The 23,411-nt window shown below is 53.4% G+C and overlaps 1 protein-coding gene across 1 annotated transcript in view; it reads left to right on the plus strand.

Moving 5' to 3' along the window:
- Window positions 1-23,411, plus strand: part of FAM189A1 (family with sequence similarity 189 member A1) — a 455,305-nt gene that overhangs the window by 424,769 nt on the left and 7,125 nt on the right. The window contains exons 6-8 of the mRNA XM_030931413.1: window positions 10,796-10,956; window positions 11,464-11,599; window positions 22,458-22,533. Coding sequence (XP_030787273.1) covers window positions 10,796-10,956; window positions 11,464-11,599; window positions 22,458-22,533 — 373 coding nt within the window. The remainder of the gene's footprint in view (window positions 1-10,795; window positions 10,957-11,463; window positions 11,600-22,457; window positions 22,534-23,411) is intronic.

Raw genomic sequence — 23,411 nt, forward strand, 5'->3', positions numbered from 1 at the left:
GCCAACTAAATAAGGATAAAGTAAATTGTTTATATACGATTATAGCAGCAGTGTGCAGAGACGCGCTGTAGTTGCGATGGGTGGGGCGTGAGCAGCTGTGGAGCCGTGCATCTGAAGCCAGGAGCGCCAGGGTCTGAGTCCCACCTCTTCTGCATTCGAGGCAGGTGACTCTGGGTGTGTCACTGAACTACCTGTGCCTCAGTTTCCTCACCTGTGAAGTGGAATGAACGGGAGGCTTGGGGATCTCTAATACATGTGAACTGTTTGATTTGAAACGTGCAGGGAGTATCAGTCTGTCACTGGGATGTCGCAGCAATGTCTGCAGACGCCGTGGCTGAGGCTCTTTACCAGCAGAAAGTCCTGTGCAAGGAAAAGGCAGGCAGTGGCGACAGCGGCTGCCGTCAGAAGTCCTATTGTTTCCTCACTGAGTACTTTGTGGGTGAGTTTGCCTCACACCCCTGGCTTGGAAGCAGAAATATCAGGCTTCCTGCCAGTACATCCTTTCCGCTCTGTGACGGGTGCCGTGGGAGCCCAGGGCTCTGCTCTCCTGGTGAGACCCCGGCTCTGCTGCTGGGCTTCAGAGTCATGGGGGAGGCAAAAGAGAGCTGGTGGTGGGTGGCCATGGTGCCTGTGGGACTGGCATGATCTTGGGCACATCACTGCCTGTGGGACCCCGTTTCCTCGGCTCAGAAGAAGATGAAGTGTGTGCCCTACTGTCCTCATAGAGCTGCTTACGGGATGAGTCCATTCATCTGTGGGAATGGGATTTGAAGGAACATGGTGGCCACATGGAGGTTGGCTCTTGCCATGTGGGCCGGAGGCTTGAGCCAGGCGGGCTGGGCAAACCATTCCCTACTAGTAGCATCCACAGTTCACCCCTGCACCATTTCTGCTCCAAGAAGCTGGGCCATAAGCTTTCCAAGGGACAGTTGTAGCTATTCCTAACTAGTTTATGCCAGTGATATTTGTTGTAATTACATATTCTAGTACTATGTAAAGCCATGAAATATGAGTGCAGAAAGATAATTGTTTCTGGTACAACACAGTTGAGTTCTTTGGAAAGGTTCGGTGAAAGAGTGCTGCTGAATATATTACTGTTCATTTAGATGCAAGTGAGACAACTATGGTGGTTGCAATAAATTCTGATAAAAATCTAGAGGAGCCAGGCATGGTGGCTCATGCCTGTAATCCCAGCACTCTTGGAGGCCGGCAGATCACCTGAGGTCAAGAGTTCGAGACCAGCCTGGTCAACATGGCGAAACCCCATCTCTACTAAAAATACAAAAATTAGCTGGGCATGGTGGTGCCAGTAATCCTAGCTACCTAGGAGGCTGAGGCAGGAGAATGGCTTGAACCTGGGAGGCAGAGGTTGCAGTGAGCCAAGATTGCGCCACTCCACTCCAGCCTGGGTGACAGAGCAAGATTCTGTCTCAAAAATAAAATAAAATAAAATAAAATAAAATAAAATCTAGAGAGAATCCACATACACATTGCTTGACAAGTGCCTTTCAGCTCTAGCCCCACTTTAAAAACACAGAAAAGCGTTGTTAGATCCATGTCTTATGGATGCAACTTATGCAGGAAAGACCACAGGGCACTCCACACAGCAGACTGACTCTGAGAAGAGGCTTTACTCAGGCAAAAAAAGGTCAGTCCATGTATGTACAGTCAGCCCCTGTTGAGCCAACCGTGAATCAACACTATTCAAGAAAAAAACACTATAAAAATAAAACAACAACAAAAATATAAAAAAAAAAATACAGTGCAACAACTATTTCCATAGTATTTATGTTGTATTAGGTGTTAGAAGTATTCTAGAGATGATTCTAGGGAGGATGTGTGTAAGTTATTTCCAAATACGACACTATTTTATGTAAAATACTTCACCCTCCACCGATTTTAGTATCCGGTGGCAGAGGGACACTGTATAAATAGTTTTTTCTTTTACCAGGGATCTGTGAGATGGGGGATCGGGTAACAGCTATCTTGACATACAATTCACCTATCATACAATTCCCCATTAACACACATAAGGATTGTGTTAATCTGTGGATCAGTTTCAGGAGTATTGTCATCTTAACAATAGTAAGTCCTCCAACCTATGGACATGAGGTGCCCTTCCATTCATTTAGATGTTCTTTAATTTCTTTCAGTTATATTCGTGGTTTTCAGTGTACAAGTTTTGCTTTTTTGTTAAATTTATTCCTGAGTATCTTATTCTTCTTGATGCTGTCATAAATGGAATGACTATGTTAATTAAATTTTCAGATTATTCATTGCTAATATATAGAAATACAAATGATTTTTTATATTGTTCTCATATCCTGAAACCATGCTGAACTCATTATGAGCTTTATCGTTGTTGGGTTTTTCTCTGGATTCTTTCTGTATGCAAAATCATGTCACCTGCAAATAGAAATCAGTTTACCTCACTCTGGATGTCTTTTATTTTGTCTTCTTGCCTAATTGCCCTGGCTGGAACCTCCATTACAATGTTGAATCGAAGCGGTGAGAGTGGACTTTCTTGGCTTGTATCTAGGGGAAGCATCCAGTCTTTCACCATTAAGCAGTATGTTAGCTGTGGGTTTTTCATAGATGCTGTTGATCAGATTCAGGAAGTTCCCTTCTATTCCTAGTTTGTGGGGTCTTTTTTATAACAAAGAAAGTTGAATGTTGTCAAATGCTTTTTCTGCATCCGTTGAGACGCCCGTGAGGTTTTTGTCCTCTGTTCTATTAATATGTTGAATTACACAGATTGATTTTTCTGATGTTAAGCCAACCTTGTATTCGCGAGATAAATCCCACTCGGTCATGATATGTAATCCTTTTTATAGTAATAGAAGAATTTGGAAGTGTTTCTTCCTCTTCTGTTTTTTGGAAGATTGTTTTGAAGAATTGGTATTAATTGTTCATTAATTTTTTTTTGAGATGGAGTCTCTCTCTGTCACCCAAACTGGAGTGCAGTGGATTGGTCTCGGCTCACCGCACCCTCCACCTCCCACGTTCAAGTGATTCTCCTGCCTCATTCTCCTTAGTAGCTGGGATTACAAGCACGTGCCACCACACCCAGCTAATTTGTGTGTGTGTGTGTGTGTGTGTGTGTGTGTGTGTGTGTGTGTGTGTATTTTTAGTAGAGATGGGGTTTCACCATGTTGGGCAGGCTGGTGTTGGACTCCTGACCTTAGGTGATGCACCCGCCTCAGACTCCCAAAGTGCAGGGATAACAGGTGGGAGCCACCATGTCCAGGCTAAATGTTTTGTTTGTTTGTTTGTTTGTTTTTCCTGAGACAAGATCTCACTCTGTCCCCCCCGGCTGGAGGTGCGATCATGGTTCACTGAAGCCTCTACCTCCTGGGCTCGAGCAATCCTCCCACTTCAGCCTCTCAAGTAGCTCGGACTGCAGACACACGTCACCATGCCCGGCTAATTTTTTAATTTTTTTGTAGAGACAGGGTCCCTCTATGATGCCCAGGCTGGTCTTGAACTCGTAGGCTCAAGTGACCCTCTCTCCTTCGGCACCCCACGTGCTTGAATGATAGGCATGAGCCACCATGCACGGCCCTTCTTGAACTATTTGATAGAGCTCGCCAGTGAAGCTTCGATCTCTTGTCATATTTTCTCTTCTGAAGTCTGTTTTGGTATTTGTGTCTTTCTATGAATTTGTCCATGTATACAGGATTTAAGTTAAAGTAAAATGGGTTCAGTATGTATGTATTATGTTTGCGTGTGTCTGTGTGTGTGAAACTCCCCACTTTAATGTTCTTGTTCAATAACCAGGCAACCGCTAGTCCCCTAGAAGAAGGCGCCTCTTGGCATCTGTGTATATTGGTGTTTTGTGCTTTCCTCAGCGTGACTTTCTTCTTACCCTTTCATTTCTTTGGAGTGTGTCACTTCCCTCCTCCTCCCACACCGTGGCCAGCGTCTGGGTTTTCCTGCATGTAGTCATGTAGTTCCAGGTGAAATGTGTTCGAGTGTAAGCTCTTCGGGATGTCCTTTCTATGTCACTCATCCTGAGCCCTTAAATCACAGCGTCCCATCACATCTTCACGACCCCTTTAGATTTAACTTGATAGAAGCTCTACTCCTCACTGCTGTTTCCGTGTTCTTTGTCTTCCCTATGTTGGCCTCTTTGTTCTGAGCGGGTTTTCATTTCTTGCATTCAGTTGTGGCTTTTATTGTACTAACTCTTCATTTCCGGTGTTTATTTGCATCTGCGACCTTCAAAGTGAGAAGCACTACTTTATGAAGGAAGCATCATTAGGGAGGAAGCTCACTGCGGGCACGTGTGTGTAAGCCCTTCGCCCACCCTTTCCCGATCAGCTGACACTCATTTCTTTTCTCAGAAAGAACCTGTGGGAAGCCCCTCCAGCCACAGCTCCAGCCCCCACGGCCCTTCTCTGGTGCCCTGTTGTGCTGTGCCCTACAGAGGGGTGCTGGGCTGAGGGGATGACAGTCATGCCCTGGCCTCCCACAGGAAGGAGCACCTCTTCCCAATTTGCCCCCGAGGCAGCCCTGCAGCCTGGCAACTCTGCTCCACTGTGCGGGTCCCAGCCCCACTTCCCCAGCCCATCTGCCTGCTCCTCCATGTTAGCGGGAAGGACCCAGGCTGTGATTTCTACTGTGACTGATGTTCTGACAACTTATACAATTGATCAAAATTCCAGCCATAACCGCTTTTCAGGAAGTGTCCCAGTTTTGTGTTTACTGATCTATTCACTTCTTTGCTCGCTCATTCATTCATTCAGTTAGTCAGCAGTTATCTCATGGGCTTTGCTGCATGTCCAGTGCTGGTGGGAATCTAGGAATAGCAAGAACAAGTCCTCCAAAGAACCTGAAACTGCCATCTTATTTCTGTGGATCAGCAATTTGGGATCATTAACTGCCGACGGAACTAACATAATGCATGCTTGTATCCATGAGAAGGAAAGCGTCCTGCCTATTGTCAGAACTGATGAAGCCGAGCTACTCTAATATGTGTGGAAATCATGGGAGAAGACATTCTGATGATACAGTGCGGTTGATTGACATCATTTAGCAGAAAAGATTTTTGATCACTTAAGTTCTGTACTTTTTGTTTGTTTGTTTTTAAATGTTATCTCGTTCTTCCACTTTTCTGTTACATTGTTTTCTTCTTCACTTACTTCCTTGCCAGCTGCTGCAGCCTCAGGAATATCATCTACTATGACATGTATCTCCATTAGGCATGCGCTTGTTAACTTCATCTTTCATGATTGTCATTTAGGTCGCTGTCCGCCCGACAGAGTTGACCTCCTGTAGACAGCAGATGGGGCACTGTGCCTTCCATAGCGTGCTAACTGTGGGTTTACCCATGGAGCTGGTAAGCGGTGCTGGCTGGTCAGGGACACGACACCCCATGGGAGCCACAGCATCACCAGGTTCACCAGTATCTTCTCTCCGCCTCACCCCAGCCCTGGCTACACCTGCTGGAGAGGGCGCTCCGGGAACCCACAGTGACCTTGAGGTCCTTGAGGCCTGGGCTCCACAGGATTGTCTCTGGACAGTAGGTGCTACTTATCTGTCAAACCAGGAACAATGGGCAGCTGCTTATCTGAACAGCTCATGCAGACAATCATCAAAATGATGTGGACACACGGTCGTTTTTCTTTAATGTTAAATATGCTAATGAGCATCTGTCCACCAGTCATCTCATCTGGGGCCGTGGTCATCCCTTTGGTTATGGGTCTGTTGGCCTGTCTGGGCATATTTCTTGGAGAAAGTTCATGGAAATTGCACCATCGATGATTTTTAGATTCAGTTCCTCTAAAGTGGAGCCAGCCAGGGAAAGCGACAGGAGTACAGACCTTCCCCAGATTTTTATGATTCTCCTCTGCTCGTTGACCTGCCTTGCCTGGACTTGACTTGGCAGTGGTTTCTGCTTGGCTGCCCTCCTTTATCGAGTCTTTCCAAAGCATTCAACTTAGTTTTCACAGAACGAGCAGCTCTTCCTGTCTGCATCCCTCTTTCCTTATGCAATCACAGTAATAATGAACACAGGCCTCACCCTGTGCAGTAAGGCACCCTGGAGCCCTGGGTGGGCATGGAACCTACCTGGGGGTGGTGGCAGGACCAGGGAGCCGCAGGGCGGGCTCTCCCCAGGGTCTGGAGCGCAGAGCGGGAGCTCCAGGTCATCTGCAGAGTTGTCCAGGAGGAAGTTGATTCAGCAAACTTTGGTAGTAACAAGCCTGGTGTTTCTACCAAGTCTAAGGAAGGCAGAGGGAGAGGTCCCTTCCCTGTAATTCTGAGTCTTTCTAGAAAAACTCAGAGGTGTGTGTGCTCCCTTCAGGAGCCAGGATGTGGCGAGGACATTGGTAGAGGGAGCAGGGAGAGTGAGTGCTGGGGAGGAAACCACTGAATATAAAGGGAGGTGAGCAGACTGGGCTGGAACCTGGAGGAGCGGGCAGCTCAGAGCTCCACAGTGTTCCTGGAAATCCCCAGCCCTTGTCCACAGACCCCTGATGCCTGCCCTGCCCCTCCCTGTTCCCGATGGCAGGAGATGGAGGCATGGGCTGGACGAGCTCATACTGATGATCCAAGCCTGCCTTTAAGCCACACAGCGCTGCTGTCTGGGTCTGTGACTGAGCAGTGGTGCTTCTCAGGGAAGGGGACTGAGACTCACAGGGTCAGAAATGTGCTCACATCCTGTGGGCCCTCAGTGCCCAGGCAAGGCCCAGAGACAACTGACTTGAGGTCTGCTCCCCATCCCAGGCAGGTTGACCTCTTCACGCTCTCCCTCAGATCCCAGACTCTGGGCTGTGTGGATAGACTGAAATGTTCCGGGCTCTGTGTTAAGTGGGCTTTGGGAAGCTGCCCAAGGCCAGGTAGCCTTAGTTCTCATCCTCCATCACTTCCACATGCACCCGGAAGGACAGGACACACCTGGGTTCGGATCCCCTCTCCCCGGAGCAGACTGAGCAGAGGCTCTTCTCCAGCAAGGTGTCAAATCCTCACTCCTATTGTGCGGGGACAGCCCTAGGCACTAGTTATGCTCATGTCAGGTGCATGAGCCCCAGCTGGGCACCAGACACAGGTGTACTTTTGTCACCACATGGATCAGAGAAGGCAGTCACAGATCAGAGCAAGCAGAACCACCTGGGAAAGAAGGGACTGTTCAGAGCCCCTTTTCCGCCCTCCACCTCCGGGTGCAGAGTTGAGCTTTATACCTGGCAGTAAACATGCAGGTGAGGCTTTAGAGCCTGGAGCTTGGGCGGCGTGGGGGAGGAGTGGCTGCCCACTGGCTTTTCAGGGTCACAGGCATTTCTGTGGGTCCTGAAGGTGACTGGGAGGCGCCAGGTGAAAGGGAGGTAGGGAGCTGGGAAGAAGGAACAATACGTGTTTGATAGTTGGGATTAGAGCAACTTTGTTCAAGGAGCGGGGAGTTTGGGGGCACTGGTTGGTTAGGAAGCTGGAAACCAGATGGAGTTCCGTGAGCCAGGGTCTCATTAAAGTCTTTTCAACTGCAGTGACCTCATCAGATGGGTTTAAAAACAGCTCTGCTAGCAGGATGGAGACCAAATTACAGAGAGAAAATCAAGGTAGAGAGGCACACAGGTTAGAAGCTCCCGCGAGGAGGACGTGGACAGGGGCTGAGTGGAGGTGCCCCGCAAGGAGGCGTCTGCCCGTCTCCTCTGCAGAAGTTTACTGAGTACCCGCTGTGTGCGACTGCGAGATGGGAACACAGAGGGGGGTAAAATAGATGTGCCTCAGATGGCCAGGAAAAGAAATTGCCCTTAGGATTTCAACACAGTTACTGGGAGCCGGTTACTTGGGTGTGGAAGGCTGAAGGAACAGAAGAGGGTGCTGAGAGGTTAGAGAGAGAGAAATAACTGCAGAGAGCAGCTCTCAGCCCGCAAAGCCCGGGAACAGAAGGGAAGAAGTGGGAAGGCGCGGGAAACCCGCAGCTCCCTCGTCGCCCCGCCCGCCGGCCAGGTGCCCTCTGGCAGCGCCCGCCCGCAGCCCTGGCACGGTAGCCTGGGAAGCGTAGTCTGCAGACCTCCAGCCCCAGCCTGCAGAGCAGAGGACAGAGCTGGCGACCCTGGGCCGGGAGACACACCCTGACCTAATTAAACACACACAGATGGTGGGGAAGAGAGGGGAGACGTCAAGCGCCACTTGCAGGATTCTGGCTGGGGAAGCTGAGGAGTCAAGGTCAAAGGATCCCTGGGAAATGAGTCCAGGAAGGTGAGGCCAACACGCCCCGGAAAGGCGACCCAGAGCTTAGCGCAGATGCAGTCCTTTGACCTTCACATAGCCTCCAGTGTGTGGCAGCCTCTGCTAACTTTGCACCTGCGGAGAGGGTCCCTTGCAGCTCTGCCCCTCTTCAAATGCTTGTTCTCCTTCCTGGTGGAATGGTGCCTTGAATTGGAAAGTGTTTTGGTGTCTGCATGTCATTAGTTTTGCTTGAGTATGTCATTGATTTTTTTTTCTAATTTCTGATAGAGACGAATTGAAACTATTTCCTGATTAGACCTGAGGGCATTTGCCCTCGCCCCTACCTCTCAGCTCTGTGCAGCAGGCATCAGGACTGACAGCCTCCAAGGCGGAGGACGACAGATGCACATGCGCCCTGCTCACAGCCAACCATTCGCCTCTGTTTCGGACAGCTAAACACATGCAGCCGTGGGTCGGTCTAGCCAGAGGCGAGGAGTGTGCTCTGTGTCAGGAGGCCCACGGGACCATTTTCCTGTGATGTGTTACACCTTTAGACACGGCCACCAGCCTTTCTCCGTCAACCTAGAGCATGCTTATTTTACAGAGCTTGACCCCATTCAGAATCGTCACCTCACCCCTACCAGTGCAAAAGTGCTTCACGTCCTGGCGGCTGTCAGCTCCAGCCCACCCTACCCCTGCTGCCAGAAGGCACCTCCTACCACGCAGCTCCAGTCCCCCTGCTCCCCAGCTCCAACACCCTTACCGGCTCCCCAGTGCCCCAGAATTAAGAATTGACTTCCAGAGCCTTATCTATCTGCTTTTCTTAAACACATCCTTCCCTGGCTCAACTGTTCTGGAGCCTGAGTGTCTCCCTGCGCACCCATTAGATGAAATCCCACCAATCTTTCAAGACCCGTTCAAATGCCTTCTTCATGAATGCTTTGGGGACTGCAGTCCCCACACAGTGCTTGGAGACCTCACTGTTTTCTAATGGAGCTGTCCTTGCTTGTGTGGCGTGATTTTGGGTCCCTGTCTTCCCCTCAACACATACACACACACATACACACACACACATACACATACACACAGAGACACACATATACCTATACACACAAATACACATCTACATGCACATATACATGCGCATACATATACACACATGTGCACATACGTGCACACATGCACATACACACATGCATACATAGACATACACACATACACAGACATACATATATACACAGACATATGCACATATGCACATCCACAGACACATACATACATGCACATACACACATACACATGCACACACACACACACCCTTCCTCTCTTTACCTCATCTGCCATGCGCCAGGAGGGCCCCTGCCCCAGAGCTTTTGCAGCATGTATCTTTTTGCCGTGTAGACCCTCACAGGGCGGCGTTGACTGGAGCTGGAACAATATCCCAGCCATCTCACGCCACAGGTGACCTCTGGGCAGCAGAGACGTGAAGGTGGAAAGAAAAGCAGTTGGCTGTTGGTTAGTCCTTCAGAAGTGGAAAACTAGGCAGAAATGGGTTTCATTTTTGTTAAAGGGATTTCACCTCGCTGTTAAAGCAGCATCTCAGTGCTCAAGGTTGGCCCATAGAATGTTCTGGAACTCATGAAGTTGTCTCTCTTTCCTCAGAGCAGTGCTTTACAAACTGTGTGAAATCCTGAGAACTGCAAAATATTAATAGATACTCTGTGTCCAATGGGGCCTATTAGGAAATATTTGAGAAATGCTGGGATAAAGTATTAAACAGCTAAATGAGTATTTCAGCACAGCCCTTCTCAGAGACTTTAATACATGAATACTCAATGCAGGACTCCAAGAAGGGAGCATGTGGCATTTCCCACAGATTCACCACAGGAATTCTGGGAGTGGGGTGGGGACATCTCAAGGGGAGGGTCTAGTGTTTTCTCATGAACACACTTCCAGAAATGCTGTGTTTTTTCATTGTTGTTTTGTGAGACAGAGTCTCACTCTGTTGCCCAGGCTGGAGTGCAATGGCACAGTCTCGGTTCACTGCCACCTCCCCCTCCCGGGTTCAAGCAGTTATCCTGGCTCAGCCTCCCAAGTAGCTGGGATTACAGGCATGCGCCACCACACCCGGCTAATTTTTTTGTATTTTCACTAGAGACAGGGTTTTGCCATGTTGACCAAGCTGGTCTCGAACTCCTGACCACAGGTGCTCTACCTGCCTCAGCCTCACAAAGTGCTGGGATTACAGGTGTGAGCCACCACACCCAGCCGAAGTGTCATCTTAAACCACGAATGTCAGGCAGCCTTTGGACTGCAGTCTTTGAGTACTGTCATCAGAGGGGCAAGATGGAGCGGTAGGGACAGCATGAAAGATTTCCTAGACCATATTTTTTCTTTAAAAAGAGGCATTCTGTATAACAGCATGGGCAACAAAGCATTTTGAGATTACTGATGCGAGGCGTTCCTCCTGGAGCCTCCGTTTTAAAGTGTGTGCTTAGCAGTTGTGGCTTGACAGTTGAAATTACAGGCATTCTAAACTGATCATTAAAGCTCGCATATAATTACCTTAATGAGACACAAGCCACACAAGATGTCCCAGATAACTCTGGTTGTCTCTGTTTTCCAGTTCCTTCCGCAGAGGTCACATCCGGCCAACCCCGCCTGCGTGACTCCTCATGGCACTGTTCTCCACCAGACCCTGGATTTCGATGAGTTCATCCCCCCACTCCCGCCTCCACCCTATTACCCGCCAGAGTACACCTGCACACCCTCCGCTGAGGCCCAGAGGTTGGTCTCCCGCGGCTGCCCACATCTCGAAACCACTGAGATCGGCAGCAGTGTCTGGGAGGTGGGAGTTGCAGTGGTCCTGCAGGCATGGTGGTGAGAACAGAGGAGGGGCAGTGGAAGGAGAGGGTCTTAGACATAGAACATTCCTGCAATGCAACCCAAAAGAAACCGGAGGCAGACAGGTGTTGCTGCCTTACGTTCTCATGACATGCAAAGCTGCGGTCACATTACAGTCATTCGTGTAACATGTACAGTTTAATGAAAGATGTAATCGGCTGTATGATGATTTGAATTTTAATGGACAGATCAGTAGAGTTGATTGAAAATGTTGATGTCATTCCAGAAAAAAAAACAAAAGTGTAAATCGCCCTGCGACTGAAGCTTTCATTTCACAAGGATGGGAAGTATCAGGAGAGGGAAGCCCTGGCCGCCCCTGCTTTGAGAGCCGTCAGCACTTGTGCCCTCCTTCTTCGGGCAATGACGATGTGATGTTTCTGTCTTTTTCAGGGGCCTCCACCTGGACTTTGCTCCGTCTCCATTCAGCACTTTGTATGACGAGGCCATCAACAGCCCCGGCCTGCTCTATCCTGCTGAGCTCCCCCCTCCATATGAGGCGGTGGTGGGCCAGCCTCCTCCCAGCCAGGTGAGGCCCAGGGCCCCAGACAGGGCCAGTTCCCATGGAATGCTAGGGACGCTGTCCCAGCCGGCCCTTGGAAGGCACCTCACACCGCGCCAGGTCCGAGCTGGCTGTGGAGTGGACACCCATGAGCACCCTGTGCTGAGGCCCCGGGACGCATGCATCTCTCTCTAAGCCTTTCAGCAAACCTGTGGGATGTTGGTCTTATTAGTCCTGTGCTGTAGATGAGGCCACAGGCTCAGAGAGCGGCACCTGCAGGGACGCCAGCCTGGGCCTGGGGCACCCAGTGTTGATGCTTTTCCCCTTGGCTCCCTAGTTCCGTTTCTGCAGCCACCAGTCACAACCCAGGTGCATCTGAGCTTCGTGCTGGTGGGTGGTCTGGGATCCAGGCGGAAGGACCTGGGATAGCTCCTGACCCGAGGGGAGAGCCCCCAGGAGTGGAGCTGGGTCCGTGGACCAAGTACCCAGGGTGCCCCAGCCTGTCTTGATCCCACACTGCCATCACCACCCTCTGGGGAGGGGAGAAAGTGGCCCTGGATCCCTGGTCCTGCCTGAGGCTGAGACGTTTCGGGCCAGGGAAGTGCCTCAGCCGCCAGGTCCTTCCGGCCTTCTCTGAGCTGGGCAAGCCAGGCACTCCCGCAGCTTCATGGTGCCTGACACAACAGGCAGTGTGTTCGTGGAGCCTCAGTTTCCTCATCTGTAAAATGGGGATCATAATAGTACCAAGGTTATGGGACGAAATGGGATGTTGTCTGTAATGGAGCCAACAGGACTTGGAACATAGTAAGATCTGAGTTCAGCAAAAGTCAGTCACCCTTTTGGGGTGTTGTTTTCCTCCTCATCCTCGTTGTTGTCATGACAGTGTGGAATGCTGCTAGCCAGGGCAGAGAGATGGGGACATCTGGAAAAGTCACGTGGCCCATAGTGCAAGGGACCCTCCAGGGACCCACCCTCCGAGGAATATGGGGTTATGTAAATAGACCAAATCGACAGCTCGCTGGCGTCCCTGAAATACAGGGAGAGAAAGCAAGCGACTGGAAAGCATATTTTAGGATATCATCTGTGAACATTTCCCCAATCCTGCTAGAGAGGCCTACAGTCCAGTTTAGGAAATGCAGAGAACTCCCCTGACAGGTGGTCAGGGAGGTCCTGGAGGCCTCGGGGACTGGGGCATGGCTGGGGAACACAGCAGTGAGTTGGAGCAGAGGGCACGGGCAGGGGAGCCTTGGAGATTCACCAGGAAGGGGCGGGGGTAGGGGCTGAAGCCAATTCTGAGCCCAAGCAACGAGTGGAGGAGAGCAGACGACAGCATGACCAGAGGCATCCAGGCCCGCCCAGAACTGCACCTGCTTTGGGCTTCTCAGCAGCCATGGAGCCCCGGATGGTTATCTCTACCCAGATCACCGGCCAGGCACTGGTACAGGGCATCAGATCAGGCCTGGCCGGCTGCCCGCCGTCTTTGCTGACTCCTGTAAAGACGCCCTAGCACAGGGCTCAGACCTTTTGATGTCACCCCCAACGCTCTCCCTGTCACTTTGAGATCCCGAGAGCCCATGTGCACGCAAGCCAGGTGGCAATGCTGGTCCCTGTGACCTTGGTCCCAACCAGTGACCAAGGCAGCGCCGACCCTGAGGAGCCCCTGTGGGTGGAGCAGCAGTTTCCATGTTGGCTGAATAAGCTCACAAGCCCTGCTGACCGTCACACCTGCAAGGACTGGTCACCATTGCAGGCAGGGTGGGCTTAGGACAGGAGGAGATACGACTGCCCTGTGCCCTGTGGAAACATGGACAGCACATTCAGACGCTGTAAGGCACTACGCACCTGGGCACTCATATATACCACAGGGACCTCCTTCAGGGTGGCTTGTGGTGGGTCAGCTCAGCTTCCGGCTGGCCGTGAACCCCCAGTGCACCCTCACACAAGCAGACAGTCCCCGAGCAGCCACCCTGAGATGCCTAAAGCAGCTAGGCAGGCTGCAGCCAGTGACCCCTGAGCCCTGACCAGGACCCCGTTTTTACTGTGGATACTAGAAGCAGATGTGTGGGGCTGCCTTTGGGGAGGGATCCTTTAGTGAGGACGTGGGCATGGCCTTGAAATCCCATTCCTGCACGTGCAGTCATGGAGATGTTCTTAGATGTTTTTATAAAGCTGAGCTGGGACCTCTGCCTTCCCAATGTTGTTTAGCTTTCTGTTTATGATAAAAATAATTCAAATCAGTGTTATCAGTGGAGACAGTTGGCTGTGATAAGAGTTTCGTCAGCACTGCGAGGGGAGCCCAGTGCACTGTGGGGCACCTGCCATGACATCAGGCCCAATTTCTGGGAGGTCAGGCTGGGTGGGCATCAGGCAGGTGAGGTGCAGGGAGTGGGGCTGGAAGGGCTCCTGAGAGAGGGAACAGCCTGTGCAAAGTCTCAGAAGGAAGGACAGGCACAGCGTATCCCCCAAACAGAAGGTCGTCCATAAAGAGTGTCAGATGAGTGTGCGTGGGTGGTGATCCATCTGGGTGTGGTGGGTTGAATTCTGAGTGAGTGTCCACCAGATGACTGGAGCTGTAGTTCAGAGTGATCAGAGTTAGCTGCTGCTGTCACTGGAGCCTGGAAAATGGGAGAGAGGGAGCCCCCCAGAACAACACCATTGCAGGTGGCAATGCCACCCCCACACACGACAGGCTACAGGGCACTAGGCAGGCTCCCAGGAGCCTGGATTTGCCAAAACCAGCAGTTCCGGAAGGAAGCAATGGGCCCGGTGCTGTCCAGAAGCTAACCCCCAGGGCCACGTGGCTCACTGTGGAGGGGCTGCTGGTGACCTTGGCAGAGCAGCTTTGATGGGATGGAGGGCAGGGCTGGACCACATCAGGTAAAGGAGTGGATGGCACATGCACAGGGGAGCGCAGGTGTGGCTGTGGTTTTCAGACACCAGTGGGTCACCCCCTGGGGAACTTGATAATCAAATCCTAATGGCTGGGCCCACCCCCAGGGCTCCTGAGTCAGTAATTGGGGTATTGAAGTGGAGGGTTGGGGCTAAGAATTTGGTGCCTATCAAAGCCTCAGCCCTGCTGCTGCTCCCACGTTGAGAGCAGGAGTAGATCACTCTTGCAGGATGTTCGGTAAGGAGGAGAGAAGGTGGGATGGTAGGTAGAGGGGAGTGTGGATCTGGGACCTTTGAGGAGGTCACCAGGCAGATATGGAAGGACCTAGATGGTGGGGATGGCAGGCCCAGGACAGGGCCCTCTGTGGGCCCTCCGAGCTGCCCCTGGGAAGGCAGAGGGGAGGCTGACTGAGGGTGCAATGGGCAGCTCCACGCTGTAGCCAGCAGGGGCACCGGGCAGGGTGGCGGGTGGATCCGGAAACCCCTGAAGGTGGCAGAGGTGTGTGGTTCCCCCATGGCTGCCTTGTGGCGAGGGGGCAGCTCTGTCCCCTCCACCGCCTCTGCTCAGCGACCCTGCCTGCTGCCATCACAATTCCAGCTCCGCACTGGGACTGACTCTGAGCCTGCTTCCCTGTTCTCCCTTCTGCCCCTTGGACCCCTCTGCCTCCTGATGACAGGAACCCCTGTCCATGGAGCCCAGGCCCTGGCTTCCCAAGGGCCCTGCCTGCTGGAAGTAGCTTCTGGACCTGGGTGTGCCATTCAGTGCCTGACCCCACAGTGGCACCCGGAAAGAATGGGTTCCTGTTGTGTCACAATTTCACTGTTTTCTCTGAAGAACAGAATACATTGGAAGGGATGGGGCTGGTTCTGAAACCAATGCGACCTTCTCCAAAACTCTGGGGAATTCTTTCAGTTGAGATTTCTTTCTCAGAACTGCGGTGAGAAGAGCTGAAAGGTCAGAGGCTGATCTTGAATTAGCTTGTGTTGGCTCAGAGACCCCCAGCTCCCCATGCTGGCAGGGGCACAGCACGACCACCTGCAGGGCCTGTCCCTGGGCGCCCCCTGGCACCAGGGCAGCATCTGGTGATGAAGGAGCCGCTAGAGCCCTTGGGCCCACTCTCTCTGACCCCGTGGCCTGGGAGCACTTTTCAGTTCACGGCCATGTCTGGGAGTCTGGAAATCAAAGAAGCCCATTACCATCCACAGAGGGAAGGCCATGCCGCCAGCTGCGCCACCAGCTGCCCCCTCCCCAGGCAGCAAGGCCCCCCTGGCTAGTCAGCAAGGAGCGCCCCTTCACAGCACGACCCTCCACCCCGGGCGAGGCAGGGTCAGTTGCTTCTCCTTGTTAGGACAAATGGCGTAGAAAGTGCCCTCAGCACTCGTTTGGATAAAGAGAGGAGGCTGCAGAAGGCGGGCTCTGTGGGGGAAGAGCCCATTTTGGGGCGGGGCGGGGGGTGTGCTGGGGAAGAGGTTTGACCCAAGAGGGCAGCCGCCACAAGGTGGGCTCCATAAGCACTTGCCTGGGTGATGGGCCGTGCACTCTTCCTTTCCGGCTTAGGTCACAGGCCGGATTAGAGTAGGATTAGGTTAGATGCCATTCTCTTTCCTGTGGTTCGAGGCTGTACGCTTCAGCCAGTGTTCAGGGAGTGAGTTTCTTTTGATAGCACGAAAGTGATTGAGAAATTGCCAGTTTGATCTTGTCTGGGTGGCAAGTGTATGTGTCAGGGACCACTGATGACAGTGGTCCTCCAGGGGATATAGGACAGAATCCCCTTGTCACGGCACTCTCATGTGGAGACTGGACAGAGACAGACTTCTTTGAGTCTTCTGCAGAAGAATCGGGCCTGGTGATCCTGGGTAGGCTGGGGTGCGTGTTGTTGGGGGGAGGTGATGTGGGGGGGCTTGTCGGGGTGCTGGGGTGTGTGAAGAAGGGGGAGGTGATTGGGGGTGGGGTGTGTGAAAGGGTAGGTGATGTGGGGTGCTGGAGTGTGTGAAGGGGGAGGTGATCTGGGGGGCTGGAGTGTGTGAAGGGGGAGGTGATGTGGGGGGTGGGGTGTGTGAAAGGGGGGTGATGGGGGTGGAGTGTGTGAAGGGGGAGGTGATCTGGGGGGCTGGAGTGTGTGAAGGGGGAGGTGATGGGGGTGGAGTGTGTGAAGGGGGAGGTGATGGGGGGTGGAGTGTGTGAAGGGGGAGGTGATGGGGGGGTGGAGTGTGTGAAGGGGAGGTGATGGGGGTGGAGTGTGTGAAGGGGGAGGTGATGTGGGGTGTGGGAGTGTGTGAAGGGGGAGGTGATGGGGGTGGAGTGTGTGAAGGGGGAGGTGATCTGGGGGGCTGGAGTGTGTGAAGGGGGAGGTGATCTGGGGGGCTGGAGTGTGTGAAGGGGGAGGTGATCTGGGGGGTGGAGTGTGTGAAGGGGGAGGTGATCTGGGGGGCTGGAGTGTGTGAAGGGGAAGGTGATGTTGGGGGTGGGGTGGTGAAGGGGGAGGTGATGGGGGTGGAGGTGTGTGAAGGGGACGGGTGATGTGGGGGGCTGGAGTGTGGTGAAGGGGGGAGGGGATCTGGGGGGCTGGCGTGTTGTGAAGGGGAGGTGATGTGGGGGGTGAAGTGTGTGAAGGGGGAGGTGATTTGGGGTGGAGTGTGTGAGGGTGCAAGGGGGGGGTGAATTGGGGTGGAGTTGTGAAGTGGGAGTGATGTGGTGGGTGCAGGAGTGTGTGAGGGGGATTGATGGGGGTGGGGAGTGTGTGAAGGGGGAGGTGATCTTGGGGGCTGGAGTGTGTGAAGGGGGAGGATGAAGTGGGGGGTGGGTGAGGGTGTGTTAAGGGGTGAGTGCTGGGTGGAGTGTTTGGAGGGGAAGGTTCATGTGGGGGGTGGCGTGATGTGCCGGGAGCTGGGCTGGGGTGGCGTGTGTGCCGGGGGGCGGTGCTCTGGGGGGCTGGAGTGTGTGCCGGGGGCGGTGCTGTGGGGTGTGGGAGTGCGTGAAGGGGGCAGGTGGATGGGGGTAGGAGTGTGTGAAGGGGGAGTTGATGTGGGGGGCTGGAGTGTGTGAAGGGGGAGGTGATGTGGGTGCTGGATTGTGTGAAGGGGGAGGTGATGGGGGTGGAGTGTGTGAAGGGGAGGTGATGTGGGGGGTGGAGTGTGTGAAGGGGGAGGTGATGGGGGTGGAGTGTGTGAAGGGGGAGGTGATGGGGGTGGAGTGTGTGAAGGGGGAGGTGATCTGGGGGTGGAGTGTGTGAAGGGAAGGGGGAGGTGATGGGGGTGGAGTGTGTGAAGGGGGAGGTGATCGGGGGTGGAGTGTGTGAAGGGGGAGGTGACGGGGGGGTGGAGTGTGTGAAGGGGGAGGTGATGGGGGTGGAGTGTGTGAAGGGGGAGGTGATGGGGGTGGAGTGTGTGAAGGGGGAGGTGATCTGGGGGGCTGGAGTGTGAAGGGGGAGGTGATGGGGGTGGAGTGTGTGAAGGGGAGGTGATGGGGGTGGGGGGTAGAGTGTGTGAAGGGGAAGGTGATGTGGGGGGGGTTGAGTGTGTGAAGGGGGAGGTGATGGGGGTGGAGTGTGTGAAGGGGGAGGTGATGGGGGTGGAGTGTGTGAAGGGGGGGTGATCTGGGGGGGGAGTGTGAAGGCGGGGAGGTGATGGGGGTGGAGTGTGTGAAGGGGGAGGTGATCTGGGGGGCTGGAGTGTGTGAAGGGGGAGGTGATCTGGGGGGCTGGAGTGTGTGAAGGGGAGGTGATGTTGGGGGTGGGGTGTGTGAAGGGGAGGTGATGGGGGTGGAGTGTGTGAAGGGGGAGGTGATCTGGGGGGCTGGAGTGTGTGAAGGGGGAGGTGATCTGGGGGGCGGGGAGTGTGTGAAGGGGGAGGTGATGTGGGGGGTGGAGTGTGTGAAGGGGGAGGTGATGGGGGTGGAGTGTGTGAAGGGGGAGGTGATGTGGGGTGCTGGAGTGTGTGAAGGGGGAGGAGATGGGGGTGGAGTGTGTGAAGGGGGAGGTGATGGGGGGGTGGAGTGTGTGAAGGGGGAGGTGATGGGGGTGGAGTGTGTGAAGGGGGAGGTGATGTGGGGTGCTGGAGTGTGTGAAGGGGAGGGGGGGTGATGGGGGTGGAGTGTGTGAAGGGGGAGGTGATGTGGGGGGTGGGGTGTGTGAAGGGGGAGGTGATGGGTGGAGTGTGTGAAGGGGGAGGTGATGTGGGGTGGGGGCTGGAGTGTGTGAAGGGGGAGGTGATGGGGGTGGAGTGTGTGAAGGGGGAGGTGATGGGGGTGGAGTGTGTGAAGGGGGAGGTGATGGGGGTGGAGTGTGTGAAGGGGGAGGTGATGTGGGGTGCTGGATTGTGTGAAGGGGGAGGTGATGGGGGTGGAGTGTGTGAAGGGGAGGTGATGGGGGGGTGGAGTGTGTGAAGGGGGAGGTGATGGGGGTGGAGTGTGTGAAGGGGGAGGTGATGGGGGTGGAGTGTGTGAAGGGGGAGGTGATCTGGGGGTGGAGTGTGTGAAGGGGGAGGTGATGGGGGTGGAGTGTGTGAAGGGGGAGGTGATCTGGGGGTGGAGTGTGTGAAGGGGGAGGTGACGGGGGTGCGAGTGTGTGAAGGGGGAGGTGATGGGGGGTGGAGTGTGTGAAGGGGGAGGTGATGGGGGTGGCAGTGTGTGAAGGGGGAGGTGATCTGGGGGGCTGGAGTGTGAAGGGGGAGGTGATGGGGTGGAGTGTGTGAAGGGGGAGGTGAGTGGGGCTAGAGTGTGTGAAGGGGAAGGTGATGTGGGGGGTTGAGTGTGTGAAGGGGAGGGTGATGGGGGGTGGAGTGTGTGACGGGGGAGGTGATGGGGGTGGAGTGTGTGAAGGGGGAGGTGATCTGGGGGGCTGGAGTGTGAAGGCGGAGGTGATGGAGGGGTGGAGTGTGTGAAGGGGGAGGTGATGGGGAGGAGTGTGTGAAGGGGGAGGTGATGGGGAGGAGTGTGTGAAGGGGGAGGTGATGTGGGAGCTTGTCGGGTGCTGGGGTGTGTGAAGGAGGGAGAGGTGATTTGGAGGGGTGGGGTGTGTGAAGGAGGGGGAGGTGATTGGAGGGGTGGGGTGTGTGAAGGAGGGGGGAGGTGATTTGGGGGGGTGGGGTGTGTGAAGAAGGGGAAGGTGATTTGGGGGGTATGAAGGAGGGGGAAGTGATGTGGGGGATGGGGTGTGTGAAGGGGGAGGTGATGTGGGGGGGTGTGAAGGGGCAGGTGATGTGAGGGGCTGCAGTGTGTGAAGGAGGCGGAGGTGGTGCAGATGAAGGTCAGAGCACCAGCTAAGGCTCATGACGGGATGGCCTGGAGCCTGAATGTGGGAGCTTCAGCACCCCAGGGCTGAAATCATTTGGGCAGATATTTTATGACCTTGGATGTCAAACTGTAGAAGTGCCTTTGAGGAGTGGCGTCTTGGGTGTGACCCAGTGGTGCTTTAGGAGTTTAATTTGGTGGCAGCATGCCGGGTGGAAGGAAACCTGAGCACGAGACAAGGAGTCATGAGAAGGGAGAGGGACCAGCAGAGTCCGGGACCAGCAGAGTCCGGGACCAGCAGAGTCCAGGACCAGCACCAGGTCCTAAAACTTATGATCTGCATAAAATCTGTTAGCAAAGTGTCTTCAAAATCTGCCTTGAGCCACCAGCCTAAAATTTTAACTCATGTTTTCCATGATTGCTGGAATCGCCACAAAAGAACAGCTCTTCATAAATCTGGTTCTAAATGGTTGGCCTCACCCAGGAGTGGGAGACAAACCGCAGGATGGGGCAGAATTTCCATGCAAGTATCTCAGCCACCAAGCTTCGTAAAATTTGAATTATTTGTGGAAATGCCAATTGATTTTTCATTTACCATGACTGTTCAGAATAGCACATCTGCAGACCAGAAAGATCCAGGTGGAGGGATTCCCGCAGATCTCCTGTCAACAGCCCTCTCCCCGCTCTCCTACAAGGAGCTGTGTTTATGAGCTTCCTCGCTGAAATCAAATTTCAACTTAAATTCTATGCCACAAATATATGTCTTCCCCACCCTTTTCTACTGCAGTTATAGTTCATCGAAAATGCTGTATGAAAGGAACCTTTCCCCATGGCGTAGACCATGTTCCCCATGGCTTAGCGTGGCAAGGTGGCTTCTGACATCAGGGAAGAGCCACATTTAAATTAAACTCTTGACACTCTGCTTGCGAGAGGTGATAGATAGCTCCCAGGAGCTGCCTCCTCTGGAAACCAAATTTGACCGGGAGCCAGAGGGAAGTGAGTGACGCTTCTGCACGACATGAAGCGAATCCAGTTTCCTCCTGACCTTGTCCCACAGTAGATTTTCTTTCTTTTGTTTTATTTATATTTCTTTATTACCAGAAGATTCTCTTTTAGACAGCGGAGTTCTAAGTTACCACCCATCTATGATCCAAAAGAAAAGCAAGTCCGAGAGAGGGTTAGATACGGGAGGAGAGACACAGGATGAAACAAACCATTAGGGCATTGTTCGCTTCTTGTGACTCATGGAAGGTTCTGGACAGAGCTTTCCAAAACTGGTTATTGGCACATAATGACTTCAGTGAAAAAGCAGGTGGGTGCTGACGGTGGGGTGAACTCCCCCTCACCGGTTCCCTGCCAGCAGAATGAGAGGGCTAAGGAAGAAAAATAGCATGGACCGCATTACACCAAAGCATCTTAGTGAGATCAAAGGACTCACTTGGGCAGCTCTCCATCTTCTCTGTCTCGGAACCCCCTCTCAAGCGCCACGCTGCGGGGGCAGCTCACACCCTTTGTGCGGGTGGGAAGGCTGCAGCCCCAACCCCTGCCCTGGTGTCAGCCTGGTTGAAGAGCAGAGATGAAGGAGACCAGCTATCTGATTGAAGTGGCGGGAGATGAGGGAGGCAGAAATGTCATTACCTGAGCTGGAATCAGACCAAGCCACAGGAGCCCCCTCACCTTCCCAGTCTCCTCTGGAGCTCAGTATTTGCAAGTGTATCCCCAAAGCAATTCTGAAATAACACAAGGATTCACAAATTGTTTTCTGAGGTAGCATGGGGTGCATGGGGGTGCCCACGTGACGTGTGTATAGTGTGTATCGCGTCCAAACATCGCATCCAGGAGGCCCTAATGCCCCCCGAGGTGGAAAGCATGGCCCACACAGAATGGGCAGAACAAAGATGGGGCAGAGAGCAGAGGGAGTGTAGCCTTCCCCTTATTCCAAGGCCTCTCCAGGCAGAATCAGTATATCCAAGAAGAAAGCTGAAAAAAGCAGGGCGTGGTAGCTCATGCCTATAATCCCAGCCACTCAGAAGGCTGAGGCCAGAGAATCGTTAAGCCCAGGAGTTCGAGGCTGCAGTGAGCTATGATTGCACCACTGCACTTCAAGCTGGGCCATGGAGTGAGCCCCTGTCTCTAAAATATATCAATAAAGAAAAAGAAATTGAAAGCCACAGAAGCTCGATGACCATGCAACTCATAGGCTCAGGTGGCTCTGTGGCCCTGTCAGGCGCTCTCATTGCAAACGTTCAGAAAAAGAGGCTTTCAGCCAGGCGCAGTGGCTCACGCCTTGTAATGCTAGCACTTTGGGAGGGCGAAGCAGGCAGATCACCTGAGGTCAGGAGTTTGATACCAGCCTGGCCAAGATGGCAAAACCCCATCTCTACTAAAAATACAAAAACTAGCCAGGCACAGCGGTGGGCACCTGTAATCCCAGCTACTCAGGAGGCTGAAGCAGGAGAATCACTTGAACCCGGGTGGTGGAGGTTGCAGTGAGCCGAGATCGTGCCATTGCACTCCAGCCTGGGCCACAGAGCAAGACTCTGCCTCAAAGAAAAGAAAAAAGAAAACTAGGCTTTGGCTTTGGCAAGGGCAACTTGAACCCTCACACCCCACCTCCTAAATGTAGAGGAGAGGAGTGGAGCTGTGGGTGAACGTCTCTTAGCACTTCCCACCAGGAGACAAGATGAAGCACCTGCACTACTGGAGGCTGCTGTGCTGCGTTCCCATGGACGACCCGCCTTGACGCTTTCCAGTCTCTTACTGTAGGTTACAAGTATAGATCAACAGGTGGCTGAGTCCAGCTCCGGGGACCCAAACACCAGTGCTGGCTTCAGCACTCCAGGTAATCGTATGTCTTTCGGCTCCTGAAGTGGGATGTTCCTGTTTTCAAGGATGTCTCTTTGTGTCCTTGTCCTATTCTCTTCTCTTCTTCCTCCTCCCTCCATTTCTTACTCTTTAAGGGGCTGGAGTTTGCAGCAGCCTTTCCCATTAAATATCCTGTATGTTCCCCACATTTCTTCCCGTGCCTCCATCCACTACAGTCAGCATACCTGGGAGACCTCCGCACTCTCCGGGAAGAACTTGCCCCTCTTTGTCCCACTTTCTCACTTGACGGGTATGGATTTGAAGACGAGCACGACTCCTTCTAGGGTCCCCTTTCCAGAGCCAAAGTTGTACCTACCGGGCGAATGTCCACACGGCACCTCCCTCTGAAGAAGGTGTCTGGGCTGGGCGGCTGGCAGGAGGGCGCAGGCTGGAAGTCATGTCCTTGAGGACATTGAAGGACATGTGTTCAACAGTCAAATCCCCAAACACAGAGGGTGGGAGTCACGTGCAAAGCCGGGGCTGGGGAGGTGGTCTAAGGCTGCAGGAAAGCAGAAGCGTCCTTTACAGCAGAGGGAACGAGGGCACGGAGGCCAGGCCAGCTAGAGAGCCACTGTCTTGGGGCCCCTGCGAGGGGTCACGTGGGCTGCCTTCTTTGGAGAACAAAGTTAGCTAACTCATGCGATCCCACAGAGGGCCAGGATGATGGTCCCAGGGCACTCTGTCGTCTGCTGAACACTCATCGACATCCAAGAGAAACAGGAAGGGGCTGCCTGTCTGGGAGGCCACCTGGGGTTGTAGAGCACAGCATCTTTGCAGTTGTGGGATTTGGAAGCAAGCTTGTCCTTCCTTTGGTTGCTGCAAGCCATCAGAGGCTGTTCGAGAAGGCGTTCAGTG

The sequence above is a fragment of the Rhinopithecus roxellana genome, chromosome 5 (genome assembly GCF_007565055.1).
Source record: "Rhinopithecus roxellana isolate Shanxi Qingling chromosome 5, ASM756505v1, whole genome shotgun sequence".
NCBI classification, from domain to species: Eukaryota; Metazoa; Chordata; class Mammalia; order Primates; family Cercopithecidae; genus Rhinopithecus; species Rhinopithecus roxellana.